The 10,902-nt window shown below is 39.5% G+C and overlaps 1 protein-coding gene across 3 annotated transcripts in view; it reads right to left on the bottom strand.

The window, feature by feature from the left end:
- Positions 1–2,333: 2,333 nt before the first annotated feature.
- The window catches only part of SEC61A2 (SEC61 translocon subunit alpha 2), a 28,563-nt gene continuing 19,994 nt past the window's right edge, over positions 2,334–10,902 (bottom strand). For all 3 annotated transcript variants that reach the window (XM_034644405.1, XM_034644406.1, XM_034644407.1), the window contains 6 exons: positions 10,059–10,212; positions 8,926–9,086; positions 8,404–8,601; positions 6,619–6,810; positions 5,844–5,920; positions 2,334–3,311 (listed from right to left, as the gene is read on the bottom strand). In XM_034644405.1, the coding sequence (XP_034500296.1) occupies positions 3,125–3,311; positions 5,844–5,920; positions 6,619–6,810; positions 8,404–8,601; positions 8,926–9,086; positions 10,059–10,212 (969 nt within the window). In that variant the 3' untranslated portion in view covers positions 2,334–3,124. The remainder of the gene's footprint in view (positions 3,312–5,843; positions 5,921–6,618; positions 6,811–8,403; positions 8,602–8,925; positions 9,087–10,058; positions 10,213–10,902) is intronic.

Raw genomic sequence — 10,902 nt, 5'->3', positions numbered from 1 at the left:
TTCCCACCCTCAGCCCCCATATAAACTTCTGTAACTAGGTATGCAAATAACTATTTACTACATTAGTGTTTAAACAGAGACCTTTTTTTTTTAAAGACAAACCTATATAGGGATTTTCTTGGTCCTCCTAATTAATTATCTGCTATATGGAATTAATATACATTCCTGCAAGCAGAGAGTGTAAAATCAACAGAGAATAATATTTATGAGAAGCAAATGTTTATATTTGGCTAGTGTCCTCCTACCAACCTAACTACTGCAGGTAAACAAGCTGTTAAGTAATAAAAGATGGTTGATTCCATTCACTATTACGAGGTTAAGAAGCTAATGAAAATAAAGGGCCCTTCCCTCAAGGAGGTGTATATACTTAAGAATTTCATTTCCTATCCTTACTTGCAGTTTCTAAAACCAAATCCATTTACATGGCTGGGGGGCAGCACTGTCCTGCTGTTAAACCCTGAGTATAGCCAACAAGGTCAGCAAGTACCAGAAACACAATGCAACTACCTTAAAGGGGATAATAGGGGCACTGTTTCCAGCTCAGGACATGCCAAGCGCCCCTGGCATCCAAAAGGTCTGCCCGTGTTCCTGGGCCATTTTCTCATCTTTTGGCTGAGCTTGGCCCTTGTGTTGACTTTTGTGGCCTCTAGCAGCTCCAGAACTATCACCCTTCAGATGAGCCCCCAGCGGAAGTCTCCAGGTGATGCTCCCTGGCCAGCCTTAAATCTTGTTTCCAGCCCTGAGCTCAGGCCCCTCATATCAGATAAAACCAGGATACTCATGCCAGAAATGCTGTAATATAGTTCATCTGTCTACGAGGTCCCTGTGTATTCAGTGTATCACTGTGTTCATCTCTGTATCCAGAGATGTTTTTGTGAGCAAAAATACAAGACTATTAGACTTTCTAAACAACGGGGGAAAGTATGGAAGTAGAGAACTGTCTAAATTGTTCTCTGTAAATATTGCAAAAATTAGGCCCCTGATTACTTGCTCTAATAGTAGCCTTCCCCTGTCCCCCTAACCCTTTTTAAAAAAAAAAAATTTTTTTTTAAGATTTTATTTATTTGACACAGAGAGAGACAGCCAGCAAGAGAGGGAACACAAGCAGGGGGAGTGGTAGAGGAAGAAGCAGGCTCCCAGAGGAGCAGGGAGCCCGATGCGGGGCTTGATCCCACGCCCTATGCCGAAGGCAGACGCTTAACGACTGAGCCACCCAGGTGCCCCAAAAAATCCTTATTTTTAATCACAGGCATTATGATTCTCCAGAGATCTTACTCCTCCTCCCTGAGCTCTCAAAGACCAATTGTATAATCTCGCTTGTTACTGCCCTTCTTCAAAAATCAAAAAACAGAAGGCATATGGAAAATATACAGCCTCGGGCATAGACCAGTCTCCAAAGAGACCAGCTCTTCCAAAGCCGCTCCCCATAGGAATTGAGAAACCTACTATTAAATGTTGGTGGAAGGGAGATCTTTATAACCCCTACCTGTCCTTTCTACCTTTGTCTCTTCCTAAGAGTCCAAATTAGAAGTGACAGCTAAATCCTAGAACATACCCTAATGCCTTTTATGTTAACTTTTAAACATCAAAGACTGTACTTGGGAAGTTAGGTCAGTTTGAGAGCCGGCACTGCTCATTTATCAGCATTTGAAAGTTAAAGCTTTCCTATAAAAAGCCCTATTTCCACCTTCTCTTGGAAGAAAAAAAAAATCATGTATGACAACACTGGATCCCCATTTCTATGGTCACAATGGTCTGAGGCCCTTAGGCGATGTCCTCCAGAGGACCACTGTTCCTGTCCTGCAGCCTTTGTTTTCTCTGCTTCCCTGTAACTCGTTTTGTGATCCTGGCCTGAATAAGATGTACTTCCTGCACTTAGAAAGTAAACAATGGAAACCCTAACTTCTGAAAAGGATCTTTCAAAAACTGTGATCTGTGGCCAAAAGAGCACATAGTTTAAAAAATTATTTATAAAGAACTATGCTATTTCAGGTGGAGGTTGGGATGTTATCGGAGACTGCTGCTGTCCTTTCTGGCGTTAGTCGCATAACTGAGCACCTTTACGTTGGTCCCTGTTCCTCAGCAGTTTTAGGATTAAACACTAAACTGTAATTACACTTGCCCTCTTGCCCCAGACCTCTCAGGGTGGGTTTTGTATGATTTCGATGAACCTATACAAATAATCTTAGAAATCATTTAATATCCGATTTTATTTTTCCAACACAACTGAAACAGTTTTATTAAATAAAGGTTTATTTTCTACTGTTTACACTCATGTTGCTGCTGTAAAGTACAACAACACACACAGATTCCGAGCGTGAATTACTCACTGTTCACCCCACTGAACTACAGACATTGCTTGAGAATTAGATCTTTGCTTTAGGGATTAAAAAAAAAAAAAAAAGAACTGGGGCATCGTATCTTGAAAGAGTATTCTCAAGTGATGTGTTGGAATTCGAAGGCATAGCCAATACAGTAAAACAGCACCGACTGCTGTCACTGGGAAGAAAGGAATGAGAACCAGGAGGACTAATCACACGCCTGTTTCTAGGACCAGCTGGAACCGAAGCTCCATGTTGCCCATCTGGGCTGAGGGGCAGCTTTGAGAGGGGACAAATCGGGGGAGGGGGACGGACAGGGAGGGTGGGAACGTGGATACTAGGAGTTAAAAAAGTATAAAAAGTTAATTATATCTAAAATACAGATTAGATATAAATGTTCCAGAACTCAAATAAGCTCAAAAATACTGGAAAGTGGCAATTTGAACTACATTTATTTTTAAACAAGTGGGGGGAAGAGTGAGTGTTCTGAATGTTGTGTGCAAAACTGATCCACGTCACCATCTCACCGTCACGAGTGAACAGGGCAAGGCGGGTACATTGGTTTCCAGCATCACAGGCAACACTACAAGTACATTTTTGAACAAATAATGTAAACTTCAGTTTTAAGGCAGCTGGTACTAATGCTGCACACAGGCTTAGCTCGGCGCCCATTTCACAAACGGGACAGTGAGCACTTGAAAACAAACTGTGAGGGAAGAAAAGGGGAATCAGCATTATTTGACAAAAACAATGTGTCAAAATTATTTTCCCTTTCACACACACAAGAAGAAATATGAGAACATTTAGAAAAACAAAGCACCCATCCCACCGACTTCAGCCTGTTCCTTGACAAAAATTTCAAAATACTGATAAATAATAGTGACCGCAAGCAGGATGCCAGTGCCAGAGCCGATGGCCCCGAGGAAGTCGGCTAACACCGACAGCGCGCCAATGCACAGGCCGCCAAACGCGGCCGCCGTGGGGATGTACCTGCAAGACAGAAGCCTCAGTCAGCCAGCGCGGGGACGCGGGAGGGGACACGGGACGCTGGTGCGGCATCGGCACACACCACCGGCAGGGGGGCCGTCTGCAGGGATGACGTGTGTGTCCCACACGGTGCCGACGGACTGATGGAGGCTTTGTGACTCAGGCAAGTACATGACCCTGATTTCCAGAAATTGGTCAATAGCCAAGAAAAGCAATACGTGATTTTTATGGCAGAAGGCTGGAATCCTCAACAGACTTAAGTATTAAAATATGTACTATTGTAAATAGGTCGTCTTGAACTCACTCTCGAAGAGTGAATTTCAAAATGCTAAGTATCGAATTTATGTGACAAGATGTGGATGACCCTCTTTACAGTAATTCAACCTTGGCTGCACGTTAGAACCACCTGAAGAACTCCTAAAAATAATGGAGTCATGTTTAAAATACTCCAGAAAGAAGGGGGAAAAAAGACTGAGGGAGACAGTGTGAACAGGAATGGCCGGAGGAGGCTAAATACTGAAGCTGGACACAAGCTGGGTACCCAGAGGTTCCTTCTACCACTCTCTGCAACCCATGCTCTAAATCAATAAACAGGGGTGCCTGGGTGGCTCAGTCGTTAAGTGTCTGCCTTTGGCTCAGGGCGTGATCCCAGAGTCCTGGGATCGAGCCCCACATCAGGCTCCTCCACTGGGAGCCTGCTTCTTCCTCTCCCACTCCCCCTGCTTGTGTTCCTTCTCTCTCTGGCTGTCTCTCTCTCTCTGTCAAATAAATAAATAAAATCTTTAAAAATCAATCAATCAATAAACAGTTCACATAAAAATACAAGTGCCTTTTCAACTAATGGTTCTGGAACAACTGGATATCCACATGCACAAAAAGAAATCTGGACCCCTATCTCACACTAAACAGAAAAAAATTAGCTCAAAGTGGATCAAAGACCTAAATGTAAGAGCTGAGACTCCTAATGGCAAACAAGAATAAATCTTTGTGACCTTGGGTTAGGCAATGGTTTCTTACTAACACTGAGAGCAGCACAAAGCAACCAAGAGAAACTAAACTTCATCAAAATTAATACCTTGTGCATCAAAGGACACCAAGAAAGTGAAAAGAGAACCCAGAGAATGGCAGCAAAATATTTATAAATCGTATACCTGAGAAGAAGCATATCCAAAATACTTTAAGAATCTTACAACTTGGTAACAAAAAGACAACACAACTAAAAAGTGAAAGATCTGAAAAGACATTTCTCAAAGAAGATACACACATGAAAAGATGCTCAACGTCATTACTCATCAGGGAAAAGCAAATCAAAACCACAAGGAGTTACCACTTCATACCCACTAGGTGGCTATAATCAAAAAGCAAGAAGCAGTGCACGCAAGGATGTAAACAACTGGAAGCTTCATCCATTGCTGACGGGAATGTAAACCCGTATGGCCACAATGGAAAACAGTCTGCCAGTTCTTCAATATGTTAAACACAGTTACTAGATGACCCAACGGTTCCACTCCTACAGGAATGAAAACATGTCCACACAAAATGCATACAAATACATTCTTAACAGCATTATTCATGACAGTCAAAAACTGGAAACAACCCCAATCTCCATCAACTGATGAATGGATAAACAAATGTGGTATAGTACATCCGTATGATGGAATGTTGTTCACAAATACTGCATGAACCCTGAAAACTTTATGCTAAGTGAAAAAAGCTCTTCACCAAAGATCACAGGTCCATTTATATGAAATGTCCAGAATAGGCAAACCTGTAGAGATCAAAGGTAAAAAGTTGCCTCGGGGGTGGGAGGTGAGACAGGACTGGGGAATAACCAATAGGTGCAAGGTTTCTTTCTGGGTGATGAAAATGATTTTGGTTTGTTTTTTAAGTTCGTGGGGGTTTTTTTAAAGTAATCCCTAAACCCTATGTTGGGCTCAACTCATGACCCTGAGGTCAAGAGTCACACACTCTTCTGACTGAGCCAGCCAGGCACTCTGGTGACAAAAATACTTCTTAAATTACATTGTAATGATTACACACTCCGAATATATTAAAAACACGAAACCATATACTTCAAATGAGTGAATTACACGGTATGTGAATTATAGCTCACTAAAGCTGTTATCAAAAAATAAACTAAAGCATGGGATCCACCCCAGACCAAATAAGTCACAATTCCTAGAGGTGGAATATCGGTACTTTTTTAAAAGCTCCCAGGTGATTTATGTGCAGCCAGACGACGAGGACCTCCAATCAAGAGCATTTTAGTACTGGGCTGCTGAGCAGTGAAGGGAACACAATTTTAAAAAATAATTTAGATGTGAATTTTGACAGGGAACAATTTTAGAGAACAATTCAGTATTGTGTTAAATTTTGGTTCTTCTGTGTGAAGTAGAAGAAAAATGCTTCATGTTCGACCAGGATAACATCTGACAATAAATTAAAGACTGAAAAACCAAATACATGTGTGTGTAGACACACACACACACACACACACACACACACACACGAATTAAATCTCATGACCTTACTTACCTATTAAGCTCATGAACCATAGAGGTATCTCTGTGGCCCCTCATTACCATTTGCTGTTCTTTAAGCTGCTTAGCTACCTGCCAAGAGAAAAACCACTTTTAAAATCAAACTATAAATATTTCACTGTTTACTACCTACCAGGTTCTGTGTGAAGTGTTTTCCACACACTAGTAAATCAGATATGAGATCCTTAAGTAGGCACTGTCGTATCATTCCCATCACACCTGAGGCTCAATGTTGCACACCAGCTATTACCCACACATTAAACCAGTGTTTCTCAATCTTTTTTATTTTTCACCTCCCTAAACAGAAATTAAATAGGAAGGAATAAGAATCTGTTGGGTAGGGTTCAGCTTTGGAGGGTCACAAACCATTGTAAAAATCTAAGAATTTTTCCACCTTCCAGAAACCAGTTTTTAACTCTCTAGGGGTGATATTACCTCATTATTAAGAATGTATGACTTAAAAGTTTCAATTATGAAAGTAATTAAGAGTGTTCCAATTAAACACTCTTGAAATTAAAAACGTTTATTTTCTTTTTCTTTTCTTTTTTAAGATTTTATTTATTTATTTGACAGAAAGAGACAGCCGGAGAGAGAGGGAACACAAGGAGGGGGAGTGGGAGAGGAAGAAGCAGGCTCCCAGCGGAGCAGTCTGACGTGGGGCTCGATCCCAGGACTCCGGGATCACGCCCTGAGCCGAAGGCAGATGCTTAATGACTGAGCCACCCAGGCGCCCCTAAAAACGTTTATTTTCAAGTACAACAAATACTTACATCTTTGGCTGAGGAGCCAGACACCTCTATCCATGTCTTAGAAAAGAATGCACATGATCCCAACATGAAGATGATATAAACAACCACATGGACAGGATCTTCAAATATGGCGCCCATGGACTCAGGAGGAGAAAGATAGTAACAAAGGCCTCCCACCGGGTAAGAACGAGCAGGTCCTCCCCCACTGACATCCTACCGAACAAGAATAAAAAGGACAGATGGTGAACCCAACTGGTCAGGATACATTTTTATGACTTTTCAAAGTCCTCAAAGATTACGACAATGCTTTAAGCTCAAAGCACCTACAGCTAATGATTCTATGTAACTTGAAGATTTAATCTAATATCTTCACTCCTTCAAAATTATAGAATGAGCACCTATTATATAAAAGACATTGTAAATATATTATTAACAGAAGAGTGATCTTCTAAAAACTAACATTATAATACATTTACCAAAAAAATCTTCCTTCTTTTCCTAAAGACAGGAATATGATTACATTTAGTCAATCTCTGATTACATTTAGAATCTGAACCTTTCTGCACTATTCAAGAGTATGCAACATATTTTTTCACTTCAAAGTATTCTATGAAGAATACAATCAGTTGAAATACTGACAGATAAATAACAACTCACTGCCTAAACTTTATATGTTTTGTATAAGAAATAGTCCTTTAATAAATATTCATCATAGGATTTTTAGCCAAACATTTAAGAATTTTTATAGTAACAGAACTGGGAACAGTGTAAATTCTGGGGTATAGGGGGTGGGAAAGCAGTTTCTGGTTCCCGAATATACATTTCAAAATGATTTCTTTACTGTGCCCCTAAAATCACTAATCCCCAATCAAAAGCACTGTTTATAGACGTAATTCAATTTCCCAGTAATTCTCTCATTAAAAAGGAACTTAGTTAAGATCACAACACAATCTATATACAACCACTCAATGCATTTATTGCTATTAAATTATTACAGTAATAATTATGAATGGGTTATTAGCTCACAAGGAGAGGGACCACATCCTCCCTCATCACAGGTAATCGCGTTTCCGTTACATGAGTGGAGAAAAGAGTACTGTGGATAAAAGGAATCCTATTTCCTTCAACTAACACTCAAGAGTTACTGTCTTATCCTGTTAAACTTAAAAAAACAAAAATAACCTTTACTAGAAGCAGAAAAATGTCACTATAACAACATAGTAGGTAGCATATTAAGATAAATACATAGAATAAGCACCATATTTCAGAAACAATGACTATAAAAAAATAACGGTGAAATACAAATTGTACAATTAGGTATTCTGTAAAAGAACAAAAAAGATCATGGTCTCTTTCAATTCTATAGTTTTAAGGGGAAAAAAATACTCCTTGGTCATATGATAGAATTTAAACCATTTATTAAAATTTGATCCGACAATAACTCACACTTCAGTAACAACGGGCGGTACTGTTTTGGACGAAGTGTCATCATCCTATGATGACAGGATCTATAAAAGGAAGTCAGAAAATGCTGGATTCTATTTCTAGTAACTGTTCTCTCTCCAGTCTAGTAATCACATGCCTATCTCTAGCCCAATTAATCACTAGTTTATTGCCACTCAGGCCGTGAAAAAAGGGGGTAAAACATCTTTCCAAAAAAATGATAATCTCTGCGACAGGTAAGTGCCTCTGAAAATGTTACAGCAACTGCTTCAATTATAGCTCATCTTTTTCAGTTAAAAATATAACCATGAAATGCAAATGACAACAAATATGAACGCTTAGAATAAATAACAAAATACTCACAGCCCACTGTCCTAGTAAATTTACTAAAAAGTTGCCACTAAATCGAACAGACAGCATCTGGGAAATAACATACAGGTTTGACACTAAGGCCGACTGGAGAATAATGGGAATGTTCGAGGTATAGAAGAGCTTGATGGGATAGCTACTGTACTGTCCTCGATACCGGGCCGACTTGATGGGCAAGTCAACACGAAACCCCTAAAAAATGAAAATGAAGAGGAAGTAAGAGTAACGGCACATCTCAAGTACAGAACACAGACTACAGGCAGAACAATACAGTGGGGAGTGCAACAAGCAACGCGAACATTGTTCCTGCCACACAGACACACGCACAAACAGAACTCCTGCTTCTAACATTTTGCACCTCTAATATTTTCCACCTCAGAGTCGAAAGAATAATTTGCTTGACTGGATTCTGCAACACTGACTTGTTAGATACTGACATCTCAAATGGCATTCTTTTCTTTAAAAGCAAAATAAAAATTCACATCCCACTGACTTCGGTGAAGAAAATATACATACCTGAAAATATATAACAACGGCAAACACGAAGACCGTAGCAATGAGGTTCATAAGATTGGGTAGGTTCTGACGATAGAATGCCTCCCTTAAAGCGCGGACCTTGTCTGTCCTGGTGGCCAGTAAATGAAAGAGTGCTATGACTGCACCCTCAAACTCGGTACCTGATAAGTCAAGAGAGAAATTCACTGTAGACTCTTTCTCCAACACAGTCCCAAAGATCAAACAAATAACCTTGAAACTCCAGTACATGGCAGAAAATGGGGGTCCAAATCATTCATCAGTGTTTACTTTATAATACAGCCATGTGTGGAGCTTCTAAAAATATTTACATCATTGAGGCAAATATGTCTTTTTTAGCACAAATCTCAAGTTTTCTCAAGAGACTATTCTTGATGAAAACAGCCAAAGTAGAATAAACCTAAGCAAATATTTAAGTCATAATGCTTTGCCTCTCCTTTACTTTAGGGAAGGGAAAGGAGTATTTTTAGGGAGGGGGGACAGCAGCAGCAAAGCAGAATAAAGATGTCAGAATCAAAAGATCTACGTCACTCTATGGAGCTGGCTTTTAAGTTTCTTTTACCAAGAATACTAATAAACCACCATTGCTCTTTTCTTAAGGCTGGGATTAGTTTAGACAGTAACTGTTATGACTCTTGGATGGCACTTAAATGAGATAAATGGAGACGGGTAAGGGGAAAGACAGAATGAAGGATTTCAAAATTTAGTTGCCAAGGAGAATAGCAGCAAAAGTATTAGCACTCCCTGATGATACGATAAATAATAGTGTTTTCATTTGAAAAATCTTAACCCACTACCTTTTTTCCCCCTGGGAATGCAGAAATCGGTCAAATCGATGACTTCTACAGCAATGGCTTAAGCAAGTAACATATTAAAAAGCTGTTTGCAACCACTGAAATTTTCAATGAGCAGAGGCTAAAATTTAGGTATTATTCTCTTTGAAGTAATATTTCATACTCCACAAATCTCTGCTGCTTAACTCTTGAGCAATTAGCATCAGTTGTCCCCTGGGACAGCAAACCAGGGTGTTTACAGGCATGTCCTGCTCCGTGACGGATTACTTTCCAGCACACATCCAGCAAAACTCGTGCAGTTGCAGTCACTGTGCACTGTACCTCTGCCAGTGTTAATAGTAGTGGGACTAAAGGCCTTCCAGACAATGGTTTCACAGATGTTGGTAGCAATAAAGAGGGAAATACCAGACCCCAAGCCGTAACCCTTCTGTAGCAGCTCATCTAACAGCAGCACAATCAAACCAGCAACAAACAACTGTGGGGAAAGAAATGCAAGTAAGCTGAAGCAAGAATAAACTCAAGAAAGGGGAAGACGAACACCATTGACTCCGCTCAAAGTATGGGCATTTTTAATATTAAAACCTAATTGTTGCAATGTCACTGTTATGACTCTGCACCTTTTTAACCCCACTTTAGTCAGAAGTCAGGTCTGCAAATCAGAGGGGTGGAAACGTTGTTACATTATAAAGCAGACATTTCAACCTTTAAAGCATATTTATAAACCATCTGAATAGTTTCCCTTACAATCTTTAAGTAAGGTCTATTGAAAAGCACACTAAAACAAAAATGTTCAAACTTGTTCAATTTAGGACAGCAAGAAACTGAAAACATTCCAAGTAGTTCCAAGGAAGTGAAAGACCAAATGAAATATGGTATAATAACAAGACATAACTGTATACTGCCACTAAAGGAAAAGTATGCTGATACATTTTTAAGGTATTATATGTAATACTTTATATATCATATATACAGTTACCATTGAACAACATAGGCTTGAACTACACAGGTCCACATAGATTTTTTTATACATACACTGTAGTACTATAAATGTATTTTCTCTTCCTTCTGAGTTTCTTAATAACATGCTCTTTCTCTAGCTTACTGTATCATTATAAATATGATATATAACATACAAAACATGTGTTAACCAACCATCTATGCTATT

This window comes from Ailuropoda melanoleuca, chromosome 15, assembly GCF_002007445.2.
Source record: "Ailuropoda melanoleuca isolate Jingjing chromosome 15, ASM200744v2, whole genome shotgun sequence".
NCBI classification, from domain to species: domain Eukaryota; kingdom Metazoa; phylum Chordata; class Mammalia; order Carnivora; family Ursidae; genus Ailuropoda; species Ailuropoda melanoleuca.
Note: the sequence above shows the minus strand (reverse complement) of the source record. Positions and strands in the feature narration are given on the sequence as shown.